The 22,751-nt window shown below is 42.5% G+C and overlaps 1 protein-coding gene across 4 annotated transcripts in view; it reads left to right on the top strand.

The window, feature by feature from the left end:
- Nucleotides 1-22,751, top strand: part of NBEAL1 (neurobeachin like 1) — a 150,224-nt gene that overhangs the window by 17,278 nt on the left and 110,195 nt on the right. For all 4 annotated transcript variants that reach the window (XM_039494373.1, XM_039494374.1, XM_039494371.1 and 1 more), the window contains exons 3-7: nt 6,357-6,448; nt 12,890-13,051; nt 14,900-14,981; nt 15,908-16,035; nt 22,247-22,329. In XM_039494373.1, the coding sequence (XP_039350307.1) occupies nt 6,357-6,448; nt 12,890-13,051; nt 14,900-14,981; nt 15,908-16,035; nt 22,247-22,329 (547 nt within the window). The remainder of the gene's footprint in view (nt 1-6,356; nt 6,449-12,889; nt 13,052-14,899; nt 14,982-15,907; nt 16,036-22,246; nt 22,330-22,751) is intronic.

Here is a 22,751-nt window from a genome sequence, read left to right as displayed (position 1 = left end):
AGCCTGAGGAGGAGCATTGGAAAGGGAAAAGTGAGTATTTTTCAGATGGGAGTAGGAGTGGGGAGATAGTGGAAAGGAACCAAGAGGGTTGAGTGAAAAAGGGAGAGCCTGAGAGTGATGAGCTAAAAAAGAGAAAGTGAGATTGGGAGGAAGGGAGGGAGAAGGGGATGGGAAGGAATAACAAAATGTAATGCAAGGAGAAAGCAGGAGGGAAGGAAAGAATGAAGAACAGACATTGGAGGTTGGGAGGGGGTGGGGGGAAGGGAGGAAAAGGCCTGTCTATATATCACAGCACTGTACTTTAAATCATATTGATCCCTCTTTCAGGGCACCCCACTCAGGTCTCAGGCCCCTAGCCATCACCTGTTTCAGAGTGGGAACCTGTGTTCTTCTCCCTCCAGACCCGGGGATTTAGGCTGCAATTCCTTCTGCAATTCACTGTGGTCATTTTAGCAAGTCTGAGTTTAGTTCAGGACCTTCCATCCTATTCTCTCCCAATGACAGGGTTAACGAGTGACCAGCCAGCCTTCATAATGCTTTTGTTCTGAATAAACACATTTTCTCTATAAAACAAAGTATCTTGAAAATGATTAACAGCTTATGTGCCTGCCTGTTTTAGGAGGTGTCTCCCATCTGTTAGGGGTTTGGGATTAGAAAGAAACGTCCATGCTGCAAGCGTTACTTACGGAGAAAGGCTTTCTCAATGAGGAAGGCTTTGCAGCATTTCCTACAGATGGTCAGACTGGATTTGCCTGATCGCCTCTGGAAGATTATTCCATAGCTGTATCCCATTGACTAAGAATGTTTTGTCTCCCACTATACACACTTTGCCCTGAGCTTTTTGATCTGTGTTGTTAGAGAAGTGCAGCTGTCGCAAAAATGGAAGAGAGTATGGGAAAAGCGAAAAAGGCCGCAGAACAAAAATAAGTTGAACCAAAATTTTATGATAAATAATATGCGAAAGTTTGAATTTACACTTTGTGTATGTCTAGATATTGCCAAAGCATCTCTGCCAGGGAAGGCTTATCTCTGGTTCATCAGTTTACTTCTGAAAAATCAAATTTTTTGCCTTTTGAAATGAGTGTACACCAAATGACCTATATTCTGACAAGCTTTCCCAGGGGACACTACTTCCAACATTTCTGCCAAGGTTACCTCCCTCTTTCCCTCTACAAACTACTCACTTTGAACCCTGCAGTGTAAGGGAGGAATGTAGAGGGAGATAGGAATGTATGGGGGGGAGCTTTAGTGACATCGCCCACTGAAATGCCAGCAACCATTAATACAGCCCTTAGTGGTGCCCTGAGAATGGAATTTGGCCTCTAGTCAAAAGATAGTGAATGTCACTAATATGCTCTAACGAGATAAACAACTTTTTGTTTCTCTGCTAGTCCCAGGTATACTTCTTTCCATGCTGTTGTGCAGGTAGTGACTAATTTGTAAATTGCATGTGAATGAATCTTTTTAAATGAGAAACAAACAAGCCAAAGGCTCCTGTTTTTTCTGGGAGTGAGTCACCATCTAGTATTAGGGGGTAGCCGTGTTAGTCTATATCCACAAAAACAGCAAGGAGTCCGGTGGCACTTTAAAGACTAACAGATTTATTTGGGCATAAGCTTTCATGGGTAAAAGCAGTGGTGAGCTGCAGCCGGTTCGCAGCGGTTCGAGCGAACCGGTTGTTAAATTTAGAAGCCCGTTTAGAACCGGTTGTTCCTGGAGGAACAACTAGTTCCAAAAGGGCTTTTAAATTTAATAAAAGCTCTAGCAGCTCCCTACCCTTCCCCCGGCCCCAGCTCACCTCACTCCGCCTCCTCTTCTCAAATCTCCTCTGGCTTCTCCTCCCCCTCCCCAGCTTCCCGCGAATCAGCTGTTCGCGCGGGAAGCCTGGGAGGGCTGAGAAGAAAGCAGAGGCTTCCTGCAGGTGAGTTTGAGCTGGGGCCAAGGCTGGAGGGCGGGGCCCCAGCGGGAGGAGGGCTCCAGGCACTGCACTGCCCCGCGAGGTCGCGGGAGGACCCTGGGGCAGGGCGGCATGGCGGGGCTCCTGGCCCCCGGGGTCCAGCTGCGACCTCGCCGGGCAGGGCAGCGCGGCGCAGCTCTTGCCCCGGCCCCCGGGTCCTGCCGCGAGCTCGGCCGGGCGGCGCGGCTCCAGTTCCTGACCCGGGTCTGGCCCTGGGGTCCGGCCGGGTGGCGCGGCTCCAGTTGCTGCCCCAGGTCCGGCCCAGGGGTCCGGCCGGGCGGCGCGGCTCCGGTTGCTGCCCGGGGTCCGGCCAGGCGGCGCGGCTCCGGTTCCTGCCCCGGGTCCGGACGGGCGGTGCGGTTGCGGTTCCTGCCCGGGGTCCGGCCCCGGGGTCCGGCCGGGCGGCGTGGTTGCGGTTCCTGCCCCGGCCCCCGGGGTCCGGCCCGACGTCGGCCGGGTGGCTCCAGTCCCAGCCCAGCTGGGCCCCCATCTCCAGGCAGCAGGGTAAGGGAGCAGGTGTTGGAAGAGGGCAGGGGAGTTGCAGGGGGTGGATTAGTGTCGGGGCAGTCAGAGGGCAGGGAACAGGGGGATTGAACGGGGGAAGGGTCCCGGGGGGGCAGTCAGGAAGGAGCAGGGGTTGGATGGGGCGGTGGGGGGCAGTTAGAGGTAGGGATTCCAGGAACATCCAGGGGACAGAGAGAAGGGGTGGTTGGATGGGGTAGGGGTCCCTGGGTGCCATCAGGAATGAGAGGAGGGGTTGGATGGGGTGGCAAGGGGCAGTCAGGGGACAGGGAAGGGGGGTGGATAGGGTACGGATCCCGGGGGGGCTGTCAAGGAACATGGGGGGTTGGATGGGGCAGGACCCCCCCGGGGGGGGCATGACCCCCCTCCTGGGGTGAGGAGGAGGGAACTGGTTGTTAGTATTTTGGCAGCTCATCACTGGGTAAAAGAAGTGAGGTTTTTTACTCACGAAAACTTATGCCCAAATAAATCTGTTAGTCTTTAAGGTGCCACCGGACTCCTTGTTATTTTTGCCATCCAGTATTGGTATATAGTGTGATTTACCAATGAGTCTTTAATGCCTTTACACAAAAAACGTTGTCCATAAGACACTGAAACAAGGATGCCTTTCCAAGCCCACACTGGGCCCCTAGTGGGCATATCCTTAAACCACATGGGATGGGAGAGAAATAGCAGCCTCCTTGGAGGCCAGTCCTTATCCAGTGCACAAAGACTCGTTCTGAGGTGCTAACTAGGGGAGCAGTGTCAGCAGGAGCTGGGCTTGAGGAGAGGTATCTTCAGAACCCCTGGACATCTGTGTGTGATACAGGCGATGGTTGGCTGATGTCATGGTAGTTCTAATTTACTAACATGATGTCAACCTGTCGTTCCTGTGATCACTTGGTCTTTCCACTCACCCTTTGGCCTGGTCTACACTACGCGTTTAAACCGGTTTAAGGAGCGTAAAACCGATTTAACCCCACACCCGTCCACACTAAGAGGCCCTTTATATCGATATAAAGGGCTCTTTAAACCGGTTTCTGTACTCCTCCCTAACGAGAGGAGTAGCGCTAGTATCGGAATTACCATATCGGATTAGGGTTAGTGTGGCCGCAGATCGACAGTATTGGCCTCCGGGTGGTATCCCACAGTGCACCACTGACGGCTCTGGACAGCAATCTGAACTCGGATGCAGTGGCCAGGTAAACAGGAAAAGCCCCGCGAACTTTTGAATATTTCCTGTTTGCCCAGCGTGGAGCTCCGATCAGCACGGGTGGCGATGCAGTCCAAAATCAAAATAAAAAAAGAGCTCCAGCATGGACCATGCGGATGTGATCGCAGTAAGGGCAGGCAAATCTGTTCTATCAGCGCTCCGTTACAGAAGACGAAATTCAAAATTATTTTTAAAAAATCTCCACACAGACGCCATAGCAGGGACTCAGCGCACTGCTGCGTGACAAGTGTAACGGAAAGCCAAAGAATCAAATGGACGCTCATGGAGGGGGGACTGGAGCGGGGACTGGAGGAATCAAGCAATCCCAGAGTGCCTGCAGTCTCCAAAAAGCATTTGCATGCTTGGCTGAGCTCCAAATGCTTCTAGGGTCAAACACAGTGTCCGCGGTGGTTCAGGGCATAGCTCGGCAATTTACGCACCCCCCCCCCACCCCCAGAAGGGAAAGGGAAAACAATCCTCTCTTGACTCTTTTACATGTCACCCTATCTTTACTGAATGCTGCAGATAGACGCGAGGCTGCAGCAGTCAACACCAACATCCTCATTCTCCCCCCCCCCCCCGCCATGGGTGGCTGATGGTACAATATGGCTGATATCCATCGTCGTCATCATCAGCCTATTGGCACATGGGGCAGTGCAAAAGGACTGGTAACCATGCCGACTAGCATTCAGTGAGGTCAATCATGGGCGCCTGTATAAAAAGCTCCTGATTTTTCCTGGTAGATGGTGCAGTATGGCTGGTAACCATCTTCATCATAGCAACAGGGGGCTGAGCTCCATCAGCCTCCGCCCTTCATGTGTAAAGAAAAGATTCAATTGTCCCTGGACTAGCAGCAGGATGCTGGGCTCCTCTCCTCCACACTGCTTAATGTCCTGTCTGGACTATCATAGCAGCTGGAGGCTGCCTTCCACTCATTTCTCACTAACAAGTCACTGTGTCTTATTCCTGCATTCTTTATTACTTCATCACACAAGTGGGGGGACACTGCTACGGTAGCCCAGGAAGGCTGGGGGAAGAACGGAATCAACAGGTGGGGTTGTTGCAGGAGCACCCCCTGTGAATAGCATACAGCTCATAATTTCTGCTGGATCTGACACAGAGCAGCTGTGCTCTCTGGTTCTATGATACAGTGGTTCTCTAGTACACTTGCCCATATTCTAGGCAGGACTGATTCCATGTTTAGATACCAAAAAGGAGGGATTGACTCAGGGAGTCATTCCCAATTTTGGCTTTTGTGCCCCTGGCTGATCTCAGCCAGGGGCACTTATGACAACAGCAAATGGTGCAGTGCAAAAGGACTGGTAACCATGATCATCTTATTACCAAGTCATGGTATGGTAGATGGTACAGTATGGCTGGTAACCATCTCTGCTGTCATGCAAAAGCAAAAGCATGCTACTGTGTAGCGCTGCTGAATCGCCTCTGTCAGCGGCATCTAGTACACATACGGTGACAGTCACAAAAGGCAAAACAGGCTCCATGATTGCCATGCTATGGCTTCTGCCAGGGCAATCCAGGGAAAAAAGGCGCGAAATGCTTGTCTGCCGTTGCTTTCCCAGAGGAAGGAGCGACTGACGACATTTACCCAGAACCACCCGCGACAATGATTTTTGCCCCATCAGGCACTGGGATCTCAACCCGGAAATTCCAAGGGGCGGGGGAGGCTGCGGGAACTATGGGATAGCTACGGAATAGCTACCCACAGTGCAACGCTCCAGAAGTCGATGCTAGCCTTGGACCGTGGACGCACACCACCGATTTAATGTGTTTAGTGTGGCCGCGCACACTCGATTTTATACAATCTGTTTTGCTAAACCGGTTTATGTAAAATCGGAATAATCCCGTAGCGTAGACGTACCCTTTGTCTTGTCTATTTAGATTTATAAGGTCTTTGCAGCAGGGACTGTTTTAGTATTTGTACAGCACCCAGGACAATCCTGACAGTAGGCTTTTGGGTGCTATCATAAAGAACAAAAAATAATTCATGTTCAGGCTGCCCCCCCTTATTACCAGGAGATGAAGTCCAACTATGAAAAATATGGAAAAGTATATTTTTAATAGAGATCACTCCCCAATGTGGTGTTCATGGTATGAAGTTATATACAGTGCACGTTATACGTTTTTTATTCCATATATGATCCTTTGCATGGTTATTGATGGAATGCAGGACAAATTGAGTCCTATATTGAGTTGATACAGGAAGTGGGATATGGGGCAAAAAAAAAAGTTACATTCCTTAAAACAAGAGTCTAGTGTCATCCTAATTAACTTTAGTGCAAAATACAGAGCATTTTATTTAAATCTCTATACTAAGGATATGTTGATTTAAAAAAAAAAAGTTAGCATCTTTTAGGAAGCTGACAACCACTGGAGAGTATTTGAGGCTTGTTATAGACTGTCTAAAATATTTTGTTTGAAATTGATATCAGGAAGCAGAGAAGTACTAAAATGGATGTGTAACCAGTTGGAAAGAGCTCAACTTAGTTGAGAATTTCTGATGAAAATCTTTTGGTTTGGGACTAAAATTTAATTTTCCCCATCAAAGCTTTTTTTAAGTAATATTTTTAAATGTTTTCTGTCTTGTAGACAATACCATTTCTCATACAATTCTGTAGATCATCAGTAAACATAATTTTTTCTTAATGTGTTCCTTTCACTTTACAGAAAGACCCAGATTATTTGCAGCTTTGGCTGGACAGTTTTGTTTCTAGCTATGAACAATTTCTGGATGTGGACTTTGAGAAGCTTCCCACGAGGTATGTAGAAATTCAGATCTGCTCATCTTGTGTTTGATATCTGGAGAGAACCTGACTGTGTTCTGGGCTCCAAATCCTGTTTAAAATATATATTATATAATGGTTTGTTCCATGCCAGTATTTCTTGACAGGCACTCCCAGTCCCATTCTTTAAAGGTCAAATTTGGGTTGCTAATGATGAAACTAGGTAAATAGTGGTATTTGCATCAAACCAGGAAATGGCATCAACATAAATTTGTTTTTGTTAGCAGAAATTTACTTATTACAGCTCTTTGTACGTTGCTGAAATAAGTATTCTGCAGTAAGCCTGGTGCGTGAAATAATATTTTGATGGTTTAAAAGAATATATAAGGGAAAGATCTGGATAGTAGATATAGTTTTGCGATTTAATCTCTGGGATTATTTTAATATTAAGGATGAGATAAAATTCTAAATTTGACTAATATAGTTGAAAAAATGTGAAAATAAGCTGCTTCTTTACTTGTCTGCTTAGACCTTAGTTCAGGCTTTTGTATATTGTCCTGCAACAGCAGTGTTACCACCCCCAAGCATTGAAAAGTCATGAGATTGATTTGAAGCATGAAATTTTAAAATATAATAAATGTTTGGTTCTTTTATGCCTTCTGGTTTTTAGCCTTCAGGGTTCATGTTCTCAAGCTTTTCTTCACAGCCATGAGGGCTAGAATTTTTTTTTTTTTTTTTTTTAACGAAAGCATGGCTTTAGGAACTAGGGCTTTTAAGAAAAAACAAATACTGAGAGACTCAGGGAAAAAATCATGAGAGTTGGCCATAGTTAGGGTGACCAGATGTCCCAATTTTATAGAGACAGTCCCAATTTTGGGATCTTGTTCTTATATAGGCTCCTATTACCTCCCACCCTGTCTCGATTTTTCACATTCGCTGTCTGGTCACCCTAGCCATAGTACTATAGCCAATATTACACTGTTTTAGGTGATAGTGATGAATGCAGAGAATGAGGCTCCCTGTACTGTGGTTCTGGTCCTAAATCCATTACAATCAATGTTGGATCAGGTTTTATTTAAGTATTATCAGTGTCCACAATTGTTGCAAGGAAACACTGAACCCTGAAATTGGGTCCTAGCAGCTTAAAAGTGTACTTTTTCTTAGCTATGTGTAATAATACTTTTCTCAGTTAATATAATATATTCATATAGAATTGATTATATCCAATTTTAAACAAAAATTAAAAATGTTCTGTTTTGTATTGCATAGTCTGTCAGTTTTGCTTTGGTGAGGCAAAAATGTGTCCTCATAGGGTTATATTTTTTGCCTAGAAAGTGCATAACTTCTAAATTGTCATTCTATAACATAGTTTAGTATGAGAAATGTTAACAGTGGAATAACTGGACTAAATTAGAAGTGTTTATCAACTACAGAATTGTTTTTATTTTTTCAATAGCAACCTGGCAGAAGATTAAAAGAAAAAACATAAACATAAAGATAAACTGTGCAAAAACAATGACAATGCCTTCATTGTGCAGAGTGATAGTTTCAAGAGCTCAGTATAAAATCTGGTATTTTGCTGAGATTAATGACAGGATTAGTGTTGTGACCTAAAAGAGTAGGACTGTATAGGATTGGACTCATTTTGTAACAGATGTAGAGAGAAAATGTCTAGGCAAAATAAGGGAGAAGGCAGGTGACTATTGTGTTTTGATGGCCAGAAATAAATATCCTACTATGAGACAGTTTATGTTAATTTTAACAATAAATCGGTTTCTGTCCCTGATTGAGTTTAGATATAATCACACTTGGTGACATCCTTCTGGATTTATTTTGTCATACATTATAAAATGTTGTAACTTTGATGGTGCAGTATTTCAAAGAGAAGAAATACAAAAGAATCAGAAACAATTCAGAATAAATATGGAGAGATCACTTTATAATCTGCACATTACACCATGACATTCACTTGTACCAAAGCTAATCTCTAATTTGTGTCCCGGAGTTGTTTCCCCTTTATACATTTTAATCAAAAGCTAATTCTACCTTCGATTCTGGAAGTGGTTGCGTTCTGCAAGCTGAAATGAGGAATTGTTGAGGGAGAGAGAGATGCTATATGTACTTTCATCTGATAGGATCTCAAAATGCTTTACAGCTACTGCATATGCATGCAGCACTTGATAGACATTTCTGAGTGAAAGGCAACTGAGAATGAGTATTGCAAAACAGGGCAAGGAGAGGAAATTTTGAACAAACTAAGGCACCCTACTTGAATGAAAAATACCATGGGATTTATGTCCATGAAGAGAATATGGGACTTCAATTTTATCAGCCAAAAGACCAAAACACAGCTGACTTCATGGAACTCTAATTTACTAGTCTCTGAGACATGAAGGAGTGAGTCGGCACTACTGAGATTTGAATCTAAATGGGTAATACCACAAGTGGGTCTGATTATAAGAACATATTTTTCTGCACATAAAAATATATTTCCTTTTAAATCTTGTATGCCTAGTTTGGGAACCTGAAAAATCACATTTTGTGTAATACATGTCTCAAAAAACTCTGAATGAATTTGTTCTGGAAGGGTGGATAAAACATATATGGTAAGGTATTATAGGCCAGAGAAAGAACTATTGGTTGTAGAGTTGGTCGTCTTTTGCAACCCCATGCCTCAGCACGATTGCTACCTATAGTTTTTTTATAGTGTTTTATCTAGTTTAGATTTAAGTGTTTCAAGCAGTGGGGTTTATACCACTTCCATTGGGAAGCTGAGTACTCAGCAGTATAATAGATCTGTTGCCATCTGTGTACATTGAACATGAGAGATTGTCGGTCCACTATTTTGCATTTTTCAAAGCATCTGTTGCATCTTACTATATGTACAATTGAAAAGATAATGTCTTAGCAGCTGGTTAGAGGTTATTTTCCTTGCTGAATTGGGAAGAAATTTTTCACTCTGTTTAATAACTGTTAATAACTGCAAAGGCAGTTTGAGTATATTATCAGTTTACAACAAAGAAGCTTAAAGGAAGTTGTTGAAAAACAAATCAAACATATTTTTACATACTTTATGGTATGAGTTCAAACCCACATAAAAATGACTTAAGACACATGAAAGTCACATAAATAGCACATTTGTCAGGAGTTTATGGCTAAAAAGTGAAGTGTGATTTTCTGCAGTTTTTATATTTTTAAGTGTGTGCTTCCTTTTGTAAAAATGCTAATCTGTAGTTAAACTGCAGCAGGATGAACAACAGTTGGAGACCGGTTTGACTCCATTCACACAATTATTGTGGTGGATTAACATGTTCACCCATGTTAATGCAAAGATTGAGAAAATAATTAATGAGAGAACTATATTAGTTCCACGGATGCATCAGATTTCTTTCACTTCCAGGTTTTGATGATTTGCTGACAGTCTGACGGTAAAGACAGTGGTTCACACTTACCAATGAATTGCACCTCTGACCCCTCCTAATCTCTTCCAGTGTAACCCCCTATCACATGTCTCTATCACATGTCTCCAGGTGATTCTCCTATTGTAGATCTGCACCGCATTGTAAACCCATCTCTGGGATCCAGGCTTCTGGACTCAGTGTTTCCAAGCCAGCACTTGAGTGTCCACACAGCATTGTAACCCGGGTTTACAGTTGCTGGACCCAAGTCTCACAGCCATGCTCACGCATCATACTGTGCTGTGCAGATCTTCTGATTCAGATCTGTGGTTTCAGCTGTGTCCATATTGCAAAATGACAGGGCTTGGACCTCAATTACAAGGGAAAATCAGCTTCTGACCAACACTCCTAGCAGGGTCTTAGAACTGGGTCCCGAGTGCCCATTGACCTGAGTCAGAGATACTGTATTTATGTGTGGACAGAAGGGGTGCTTGGGCTCAAACCTGAGTCAGAGCCCAGGCTTAGTCTGCAGTGTAGAGCATACTCCTACTCTCAGGCCTGGCCCTGTGTTGCAGTCCCTTGCTGTTAACTATGATTTCCTCAACAAGTCTGTTTTGGGCTCAGATCTACATTTCTGGAGAAGAAAGTGAGATGGCTAGTGAATCAGTACACAAGTTAGAATTTTATTTTGGCTTGTGGATGAACTTCTGACCCACGTCTTTAAAAGAAAAATACATACAAAAAACAAACATCAGTTAATACCAGATTTTCCAATTCCCCTTTGAAATAGTCTTGTTTACACAGCTAACTATACTAGGAAAAGCTGATACTGTGCTTTATGTACCCTCCACAAATCTGACTGATTTGCTGAGGTGATATGCTGAAATCTTGCTTGTTTCAAATAAACCTGTATTATATTTTCAGTCAGAGCAGCTCTACAAAAATGGACTTTTTTTTTTGCTCTGCACACAATCTCTTGTTATAATTTTTTTCGCAGTGGCTTGTGCAGTAGCACAGCAAATGTGGTTTTGTAATAACTTCCAGTATTGCTCCCTGAGGCTTTTTTCCCCTCTGTCTCATCAGTCAGCCTGTCTTTGGGTAGGGTGACCAGATGTCCTGATTTTATAGGGACAGTCCCAATATTTGGGGCTTTTTTTTTTTAGATGGGCTTCTATTACTGCCCGCCCCGTCCCGATTTTTCACACTTGCTATCAGGTCACACTGTCTTTGGGGGGGAGCGGGGTGTGTGGCATGAGGGAGTTGCTGCTTACTTTACTGTGCAGCATTTAAACCTCTTGCTGAGAAACTACAGTTGGCCTTTTTGGAAAGCTACTTGTCCAGCTTAATTGAAATTATCAATGGAGAAATTTGTGGCCTATAAAGGATTCTGTGTACATTGACTTATGCATATACACTGGTATCTAGAAAGAGGAGGCTGCCTTCACAGAAAGATGCATTTCTTTTTTGGAGGTTGTGTGGAAGGTAGTAGTTGCCCTGTCTCTGTATGTCTACTTCAGACAGCATTTGTATAGCGTTCTAAAGGATCAGAAGAGTGTGCACAGCTGTACTGTATATGAGTACTTTGAGTTCAGCTAGATGGCACTAATATTCTGGAAATATACAATGTTTACATATATACCAGTGGGTTCTACTTAGGAGAGAGAGTCTCTCTGGTTGGTTTAGCAAACTATATCAATTTCCCCTCTTTTCCTCTGCAGAGATTTCTTCTCCAGTGCTAACAGATACAAATTATTTTGGCCCCAAATAGTGCTGTATTTTCCTTTTAAATATTGGTAGGTATCATCTGAATAGTTGTTCCCCCCCATCCATAAAGTTCCACTTTTGGAGTTGGACCTGATTTTGGAGGTTGATTTCTCTTGCTTACCATATCTAGTTCTAACTAAAGGCTGTTGCAGGCTGGGTCCTCCAGTTGTTGCCAGCTCTTAATTTTCCCATAACTATTTCCCATATGTTTCCCTCAAGTATCCTCCCTAGGTCAGACAGCTGACACGACAGAGCATCTCTTCATCAGCTGAAAGAATGAATGAACAGCTCTTGGACTGAAAACTGCACTCCCTGCAAGTGAGATAATGACAGAAGGAGTCTATAGTAAACATTGCTGCTCCAACCCATCTGAGCATTTCCAGGATGTTATTGAACCAGAATAATCTATGTAGCAGTATTGTGTGTTCTGGTCTTGCTGCTGTTTTTGTCTCTAATTTTCTTCTTCTGAGCCTCTCTGATATTTACACAAATCTTTTGAACATAGGAAGATCAACTGGTGAGAATGCATAATGGTTCCCTAGGGCAAAGTCTGGGCATGGCAGGACTCTGATACATTGATTGTGCCAACATAACAGTATTGTGATTTCTGTTTCTTTTTAAAAATAAGTAGAGGAACAAATCTATTTCCTGGTTTGATCTCCAGAAACAAGTAGTGATGGGGCAGTAATTATTAATACACCAGCCAAGTGCCAGGAATCAGATGGATTGCTGGGGATTTCTGTCTGCCAGACCCCTTATTTTCCAGTTTTCTCACATGTAATAGTCCCATTAAATTTTTTATTTGTGTGTCTTGTATACTTAGGATACTAAAAAATTTCACTGTGGATATTTAGTAATTGGGCTTCAGTGGCTACTTTGTAGTTAATATTGTATTTATTTAGTTACTTTTGATCAGTACCAGTGACTGTAAAAATTTTTAATAGGGTGGCCCTACCTTAATATATTTTGTATCACCTTCTCCTTGATTTGGGATTGCACAGACCAGTTCCCCTAGTTTTTCCTGTGGTGACTACAGCAGTTACTTACACGGACAAGTAATGTTAAGAAAACCATTTAATGTATTTTTAGCTGCCTTTCAATACAATGTAGCAGGTGAGAACAAGGAGGAAGATCCGGCACAATGTGACCGGGCAGTTTTTTGTGGATCACCAGCAAATATTTGTGAACCACCAATAGCCCCAGTTTAGGAACATGTGTATTATAGTGGCTTGAAACAGTGCACACAGATACACAAGATGTATAAATAAAAAAAAATCATTTACATACATTAATTATTTTGTGTATTTTTTTAAAGGGTGGATGATGTACCTCCTGGAATATCACTACTTCCTGATAATATTCTGCAGGTCCTGAGGCTTCAGCTGCTACAATGTGTCCAAAAAATGTCAGATGGACTAGAGGAGGAGCAACAAGCCCTATCACTTTTACTTGTCAAATTCTTTATTATCCTTTGCAGGTATTTATTCAGTCTGGCTGCTTCTTTCACCAGTGTATTGTTTTGTCTGGGAAATCTTGATTTACTTAAAACGATATAGATAGAGATTCTTAATACACATGCAGTGTGACAAAACATTGCCCAGTAGAGACAGAGACTCTCCATATTGCAGTCAAAACACATGGTATAATGAAAGGAAAAAAACAATAATATGGATAAAGAAGGCCATGATGAGAAAGGGACTGAGTGGAGAAAATGACAGCATATTATTTGTATTGAAAGTTCAAATCTATGTTACATAACGGAAACAAGATTTAAAAACAAACCCAAAACAGATTGCTAATATGTTTTTCGCCATGAAATAACTTCCAAGGGAACTGTCCAGGGAAAGTTGATTCACATTCTTAACATATTTACATGTCCCTTAGTTTAGGAAAATATTTTATTTTATATTACTGGCATCTTCTGAAACTTTTATCTTCTTTTTTGTGCTATTGCTTAACCATATATCAAACAACCATATAAGTAGAGGGCTAAAATGTCCATTCCTCCGAAATTTTAAATTGTTCATTAACACAATTTAGAATACAACAGTTTTATCTCTAACAATGTCTATTGAGACAGAGCTGCTCTAATTTACACTGTGCGACTGTCCCCTGAGGAATATCTACAAAATAAGCATAGCTCTCTCACTGGCCATGTACACTCCTCACCTCCAATATGTCCCCATGATGTTGTCTAGAAAGGACCCAGCTCTACTCTGGCCAGAGAAATCTCTTTTTGCTGGGGATATTCCTCACGAACCATTTCCAACCTTGTGGTCCTTTCACCCTGCCAGAACAATGAAAAGGCACTGTATGGCAAGAGACAGTTGTGCCCAAATTGCGTTAAAATTCTAAGGGTATGTCCAGACTATCTGCCGGATCGGCGGGTAGCAATCGATTTATCGGGGATCGATATATCGTGTCTCATCTAGACGCGATATATCGATCCCTGAATGCGCTCCCGTCAACTCCGGAACTCCACCAGAGCGAGCGGCAGTAGTGGAGTCAACGGGGGAGCCGCGGCCGTCAATCCCGTGCCGTGAGGATGGGAGGTAAGTCGAATTAAGATACATCGACTTCAGCTATGCTATTCCCGTATCTGAAGTTGCGTATCTTACATCGACCCCGCACTCCAAGTGTAGACCAGGCCTAAGGATAAGTTAAGGAAACAGTAGTAACTGTAGCTTCAGATTTCTGTGCTTTGTCAATTTTAGTTAGTCATTGAAAAAATATTCTTTTTTGTCACTGAACTCCTTATTTTAGTTCACGTCTCAAGGGTTGAGAAGTGTGTTTGTAACACCTACAATATGCAAGCAGGAGTGGTTTTCTTTTGCCTTTTATGTTTTGTGTAGTGTTCTAAAAATATACACTCAGATGCCTATCCTTTTAATTAAAAGAAAAAAACCCAAAACTGATAATAGGCCTGTGGAAAACTCACTCGGGGTTTTAGAAACCATTTGTGGCTAAGCCACCAGTTTTCTTAGTGATGTCAGAGGAATAATTGTTGTCTTTGGTATCAGATTCCATTTCTGAGTTTTGTTTATTTAGAATGCTCTGTGAATCAATTTAACTTCTGGAATCTGAGATTCCAGATAAAACAGACATGACTGGAGCTCTGACTGTACTCTAATTTTCTTCTAGCTGGAAGACACACATGTATAGTATCTTAATGTGAGAGGAATAAACATTACAGTATATTATTTTTGTGGATATTTTTAAAATATTGACGTGTATTATTTTTTATTGAATGCTAAAAAAAGCTTCAGGGGCCTGTTCAAATAATATTACAATATACAAACAACTGTGGCTCATGTTGCTCCTACAGAAATCTGGCTAATGTGGAAGAAATTGGGACTTGCTCCTACATTAACCATATTATCACCATGACTACACTCTACATTCAGCAGGTACGTGGAATTACAACTCTTGTATATATTGCTGCTAGAAATACAGAAGGAGGATTGAGGGCTCAAGATTGGGAACTAGGGGGTCTGGATTTTCTTCCTAACTCTGCCACAAACTTCTTGTATGTCTTTAGGCAGGTCACACATTCTTTCTGTACCTCAGTTTTCTATCTTTAAAATCAGAACAACAGTACCTACCCACGTTACTGCAATGATTTAAGGCTTCTTTTATTTATATATACAAAAGGGCTTTACAATCCTTAGTTGAGAGTACTCTAGAACAGCCAAGTATTCGGAATTTATACTAAGTTGGATGAGTGTAGAATTTAGTGAAAGGCTGAAGAGAAGGCTTAATCATTGCATGTTTATATGTAGCGATCCCTGTTCTTGATCAGTAATGCATTTTTTTTCACTGCTTATTTACAAGCATCTGAAAAGTCTTAATAGAACAGTTTTAAAATGTGTTCTAAGCAATTGAAGTTAAAAGAATTATTTTAGAAGAATTGGTTTCTTTAGTTAGGAGGTGATTTCAATATTGAAATGTCAGCCATACTTAGGAAGTATTTGGGTAGGGAATATTTAAAATTGTGGAGGTCTGTTCCCCACAGTGTACATGTGAAATTGCCATTAGTGTCAGTGAGTGTTATGCACGTATATCATGAAGATAGTAGGACCTTTGAGTTGATGATTATTTTTAGTACATTGTATATTGCATATCTCAGTAAAGCAGAAGGAATTTCTGCTGGGATTTTCAAAGGAGCCTAAGTGAGGCAGGTTCAGATATGCCATTGAAAGTCAGTGAGAATCGGATGCCCAACACCCTTAAGGTCTCTGGAGAATCCCAGCCTTAACTCTGTTGGTGAACTTCTTTCTTCACCAAATTTGTGTTCCTAGAAGGATTCTGATCATAATTGTTTCTTTTCTCTCAGTTAAAAAGCAAAACTAAAGAGAAAGAAGTGGCAGATCAGTCACCTATAGAAGAGTTTGTAAGACACGCATTGGCTTTTTGTGAAAGTCTCTATGATCCGTATCGAAACTGGAGGCAGCAAATTGCAGGGTATGTGTTTACCTAATATACTAAATTCTAGTACTGTGATAATTTCTTTAAAATGTTACTATAATGATATCTTATGGTTTCAGCGCAACCATGGTCACTGCGCACCAAGCTGAAATGAGACATAATTACACTGACACACTTGTACTCTTGCATTTTAGCAGCTACTAGCATTGGTAGCACTGAGGACTAGATTTGATACCAATAAGCTTTCCCAAAGATATGTTCTGTATTGAAAACATGAATGAAGGAATCAAGAAAGTATCTCTTTGCACCAAAATCAATACTATGAAGCAGACATACTGATAATTATTAGGGTACTGTACTACACTGCCACTAAGAGTATTGGCGTACTAATCTATCCCAATTCCATCAAATAAAAACCCAGGTTTTTTTATTTGAAAGTTCTGGAGAGAATAGATAGCCAGGGTTCCAGCTGAGGACTTCCTAAGGTACATGTTTAGAAGCAGATTAATGATGTATGCTATATGCTGGTTTCTAATCACTTGAAATCGTGTGTGATTTTTGCTAGAGATGCTACCTGTTCCCTTATTTTAGTGCTAAAAATAGAGATTGAGAGGAAATAATTAATCTATTACAAATCTCTACATACTCCTGCTTACTTTTAAAACATTTATTAAATATTTCAAGTATACAAATTATTATTTACAAAACAGATGTTGTTTTGTTAGCATTGTTGTGGTATTCATTACCATAGTATCAAAACAAAATTTTAAAAGGCTCTGAGTTTAGTTGGAAGCTGTTGCACCAAGACCTAGATAGCTGAATCAAATATGTGCCCAATCTTCATCTGAAAATTTTACTAGTAATAATTTCTTATAGTAGCTTTCCTATTTTCCCGGAAAATGGTGTCTTCTGAATCTATCAGTTTTTCCAAGGGATAACAACATTTCCCTACTACAACTGCCCGAAATATGGGGAAAGGAAGGAGATAAGAGGAGGAAAACAATACAGAGCTCCTTATCAAATAAGATCCAATCACAGGAGACCTCAGGCCCTGAGAGGAGTGCTAGTGAGGCTCTGAGTACTTCCAGAACCATGAAGCGTGTTAAGATTCCAATTAAATCCCATACCTCAGCGGAAAAGGTCTTAGTACCAAAGAATGCTACTACTAAGAGACCAGCTTCACTGGAATCAATCAACTGTGGAAGATTTACCTTTCAGTGGCCAGAAGCTTTTTGCAGATTCCATGGATGACTCATTTCATAACCTACTCTAGGGCAACACTTAAGCCTTTCTTTAGGGATATACATGCCTGCAAATAAAAGGAAGTTTAGCAGGTCTCAATCAGCACGAAGATCTCGCCCTGCTCTATTTTCCACCTTCCCTAGGTTACTGGAACCACTGGCTAAGTATCATAGAATCTTAGAATCAAAGACTATCAGGGTTGGAAGGGACCTTAGGAGGTCATGTAGTCCAATCCCTTGCTCAGAGCTGGACCAATCCCCCACTAAATTAACCCAGCCAGGGATTTGTCAAGCCTGACCTTAAAAACATCTAAGGAAGGAGATTCTACCACCTCCCTAGGTAACCCATTCCAGTGCCCCACCACCCTCCTAGTGAAATTTTTTTTCCTAATATCCAACCTAAACCTCCCCCACTGCAACTTGAGACCATTACTCCTTGTTCTGTCACCGGCTACCACTGAGAACAGTCTAGATCCATCCTCTTTGGAACCCCCTTTCAGGTGGTTGAAAGCAGCTATCAAATCCCCCCTCATTCTTCTCTTCTGCAGACTAAATAATCCCAGTTCCCTCAGCCTCTCCTCATAAATCATGTGTTTCAGCCCCCTAATCATTTTTGTTGCCCTCTGCTGGACTCTTTCCAGTTTTTCCACATCCTCCTTGTAGTGTGGGGCCCAAAACTGGACACAGTACTCCAGATGAGGCCTCACCAGTGCCGAATAGAGGGGAACGATCACCTCCCTCGATCTGCTGGCAATGCTTCTACTTATACAGCCCAAAATGCCATTAGCTTTCTTGGCAACAAGGGCACCCTGTTGACTCATATCCAGCTTCTCATCCACTGTAAACCCTAGGTCCTTTTCTGCAGAACTGCTGCCTGGCCACTCGGTCCCTAGTCTGTAGCAGTGCATGGGACTCTTCCGTCCTAAGTGCAGGACTCTACACTTGTCCTTGTTGAACCTATTCAGATTCCTTTTGGCCCAATCGTCTAATTTGTCTAGATCCCTCTGTATCGTATCCCTACCCTCCAGCATATCTACCACTCCTCCCAGTTTAGTGTCATCTGCAGACTTGCTGAGGTGCAGTCCACGCCACCCTCCAGATCATTAATGAAGATATTTAACAAAACCAGTCCCAGGATCAACCCTTGGGGCACTCCACTTGATACCAGCTGCCAGCTAGACATGGAGCCATTGATCACTACCCGTTGAGCCTGATGATCTAGCCAGCTTTTTTTCCACCTTATAGTCCATTCATCCAACCCATACTTCTTTAACTTGCCGCCAAGAATACTGTGGGAGATTGTATCAGAAGCTTTGCTAAAGTTAAGGAATAACACGTCCACTGCTTTCCCCTCATCCACAGACCCAGTTATCTCCTCATAGAAGGCAATTAGGTTAGTCAGGCATAACTTGCCCTTGCTGAATCCATGCTGACTGTTCCTGATCACTTTCCTCTCCTCCAAGTGCTTCAGAATTGATTCCTTGAGGACCTGCTCCATGATTTTTCCAGGGACTGAGGTGAGGCTGACTGGCCTGTAGTTCTCCAGAGCCTCCTCCTTCCCTTTTTTAAAGATGGGCACTACATTAGCCTTTTTCCAGTCATCCGTGACCTCCCCGATCGCCATGACTTTTCAAAGATAATGGCCAATGGCTCTACAATCACATCCACCAACTCCTTTAGCACCCTCGGATGCAGCACATCTGGCCCCATGGACTTGTGCTCCTCCAACTTTTCTAAATAGTCCTGAACCACTTTTCTCCACAGAGGGCTGGTCATCTCCTCCCCATTCTGTGCTGCCCAGTGCAGCAGTCTAGGAGCTGACCTTGTTCGTGAAGACAGAGGCAAAAAAAGCATTGGAGTAGCTGGAGTCTCAAGGACACTGCTAAAGTGGAGTGACTAACCCCAGCCCTGTTGGTAATTTTAAAACAGGAAATGAGTTTAAGTGGTTGAGGTTTTCAAAGAAAAAGCCTGCAACTACCTTGACTGCTTTATCCCAGCCTTCACCATCGTGCAAACGCCAGTTTTGCTGGTTTGGTCATGAGACCTGACCACCCAATGACTAGGTTTTATCAGCTGCATGATACAACCCCGCTTCCTCAATTTGGTAACTGCCTCTCTATTTCATCAAAGATGGGAGGCTATAACATTGGACAAATGGGTATTGGAGGCCATTACTTCAGATTATACTATCCAATTTACCTCCACCCTGCCCTTTCAACCCCTTTCCCCTCCCTTTTCAGGGACCCCCTCTCAGAGCAGTTGCTGACACAGGAGATCTCATCACTCCAGAGTCTAGGAGCCATAGAGCCAGTCCCACTTCAACACAGAGAAAAAAGGTTCTATTCAAGATATTTTCTGAAACCTAAGAAAAATTAGGGTTGGAGGCCAATAGTAGGTCTCAGGCGATTGAATAAGCATGTCCAACATTTGAAATTCAGAATGGTGTCCCTAGCAGTTATTCCCTCCCTGCAATTTGGCAACGGCTTTGTGACTCTCAACCTCGAAGATGTCTATTTCCACGTAGTGCTTCGTCCTTCTCACAAAAGATTTCTTTATTTCACTTTCAATTGCAATCATTACCCGTACTGGGTACTACAGTGTACCCCCATGGTATTCTCAAAAATCATTGCAGTCATAGCTGCATACCTCTGTCATCTAGGAATAACTGTCTTCCCTACCTCAATGACTGGCTCCTCCAGAGTCGGTCATATCACGAGGTATGGTCAAGCAGTTCAAACAAGTTCAGGAAGGAAGGAAGATAAATCTCGAGAAATTGATCTTGACTCCCTACCCAACAAAATGTCTTTATAGAAGCGCTTCTGGATTTGATAATGGGCAAAGCTCATCTCCCACTTGACAGGTTCCATGCTTTAAAGAACATTATACAAAGTGTGTATGTAGCAGAGCCCTCAAGTTCCAGCAAGGACATGTCTGCAACTGTGGGACACATGGCAGCTTGTGTTTTTATGACACAAAATACCAGGCTGCATCTTTGACATCTCCAGGAGTGGCTCAGTACTGTTTCTATACTCAACAAGCACAGATATCTGTATCCAGTCAGGTCCTACAGTCACTCACCTAGTGGATGAATCCATCCAAAATTTATGCAGGAATCCTGTTCAGCTGGAATCCCCCTACATTCTTCTTAACACTGGATGCTTACCTTTTTGGGCTGGGGATCCCATTTGGGCCCATGTACAGTCTAAGGCAAATGGCCACAACAGGAACAGCTCTTTCACATCAACCTGTTGGAATGAAGGGCGGTCAGAAATGCTTGCCGCCACTTTCTTCTCTTACTCAAAATCAAGTCCATTAAGATCATCACAACATAGCATGTGTGTAGTATATCAATCAGCAGGGCAGAACACATTCCCCCTCACTCTGCACCAAAGCAATAAAGCTTTGGAACTGGTGCATAGCCAAGCGAATAATCATCTTGGCTTCTTACCTCCCATGGATACAAACACCATGGCGGATAACCTGAGTAGACATTTATCTCTCGTATCCTCAACAAAATATTCCTAGCTTGTGGATTTCCAGAGGTCAACCTTTTTGCCATAGCAGCAAACACAAAGTGTAGGAAATTCTGTTCTAGATGGAGATTCAATCCCCAATCTCTAGGAGACGCTTTCCTCATTACATGGTGAGATGGGGTGTGCTCCCTACACTGGCCCTGCAAGAGCGGAGTTAGGCCAGGTGGGCCAAATCAGCCGATTGGTTTGCAAACAGGGGAGCTTTAGGCTGGAGGTAGCTAGTTAATGAGAACATCATGCGTGAGGGACAGGTGGGGCTTCTACAATAGACAGGAAATTGGGAGCAGAGGAGGGGGCGGGGAGAAATCTGCAGTCACTCCCTGGGAGAAGGAAGGAATGTTGGGGGGGCTGCAGAGACAAAGTTGCCTGAAGTTACTCCCTGGGAGAAGGGAGTGAAAAGACTGGCAAACCTAGGGGAGTGGCGAAGGCAAGGACTTATGGAAGCGGCTTAGGGAAAGGCAGCAAGATGCAGAGAACAGACCGTGGCTGCTGTGTAGAGGGTCCCTGAACTGGAACCTGGAGTAGAAGCTGGGCCCCGGGCTCCCCTGCCAGCCACTGTGGGAGTGGACATCTAAAATAGTGAATGCCAGTGAAAATGAGGTAAGATCAGAGTCTAAAATAGGGAAAGAACAAGTCAAAAATTACTTAGACAAGTTAGATGTTTTCAAATCACCAGGGCTTGATTAAATGCATCCTAGAATACTCAAGGAGCTGACTGAGGAGATATCTGAGCCAACAAAAATCCTAATCCCCCCCACACCAAACCCTGCTATTGCAACTTTAAGGTTACAGACTTAAACAGAAGAAAGTCAAGATACGCAAAAACTGAGGTTTAGAGATTGCGTACATTTATCACCTACCCATGTATTATAAAGAAAAAGGCTGAACATTTATCTAGAGGGAGCTTGATTGCAACTGATCCACTTCAAACTGTCAATTTCTTTCTCTGTTCTAAAAACTACGCTATTTTTTTTAAATGGTAGAAGATGGAAGCCAGAATGAACAGAGAGAGAGAAGTATGACAGAAGGAATCATTTTGGTTTTATGAGATTAAAATGCTAATATAATCACTGTTGAAATAAAGATTTAAGAGCAGTATCAGTGAGTAATTTTCCTTAAAATTAATCTTTTTCCATAATAAACCCCTAATACAGTTTCTTGCCCATTTTCAAATTGCATGGTTTAGAAATTTGGCATAAATTTGGTGGCTTGGTTGCTGTTATTACGATCAAATAACAGATTCCTCTTTTTAAAAAACCAAAACCATACTGTAAATGTCAAGCCGTTTTAAGTGTGGAGCAGCGAACACATGACTATTTGTGACTCAGTTTTCAGGATGAAAACACTTATTCTTTCTTTTTGATCTTATAGGATAGATACTGTAGTTTGTTTCTGCAGTGTATTTGTGACCTATTCACAAATAAACATTGGTGCCATCTCTGATTTCTCTCATGTATCATTTTTTGATTGTAGGCGAATCCTGAGTAGTGTTGAAAAGAGCAGACAGAAGTATAAACCTGCTTCCCTCACAGTGGAATTCATCCCTTTCTTTTACCGTAAGTACTATTGCCTGTGTGTGTGTGTGTGTGTGTGTTACTGATCACCTTTCAAGGAACAAACTTCTTGGTGCTATAGTTCCAAGCTTCCTTTCCAAGGTGAGGGCTTATTGAAGTTTGCTCTACCTCTTTTTGTACCTAAGAATTTGGCTTTGTTTGGCGTGCCATCATGCCATCCTCATCCGTGGTATTGTGGACTTTCTCAGTCTGGATCTTTCAAGCATTTTCATGGTGCAGCATACCATATTTGAATGAAAAGATGGTCTCATGGCTCACCTGCTGTCTCCTATTCTGTTGCACACGCAACCTGCCTTTCCATGTGTGTTCACATAACATCGCTGTGGCAACAGCAGAAGTTATGGCATGGAAAAGTAATATTAGGAGAGTATTTATGTATTTTCAGTTGCCTCTTATGTGTTTTA

This window comes from Mauremys reevesii, linkage group 11 (assembly GCF_016161935.1).
Source record: "Mauremys reevesii isolate NIE-2019 linkage group 11, ASM1616193v1, whole genome shotgun sequence".
Lineage (NCBI taxonomy): Eukaryota > Metazoa > Chordata > Testudines > Geoemydidae > Mauremys > Mauremys reevesii.
Note: the sequence above shows the minus strand (reverse complement) of the source record. Positions and strands in the feature narration are given on the sequence as shown.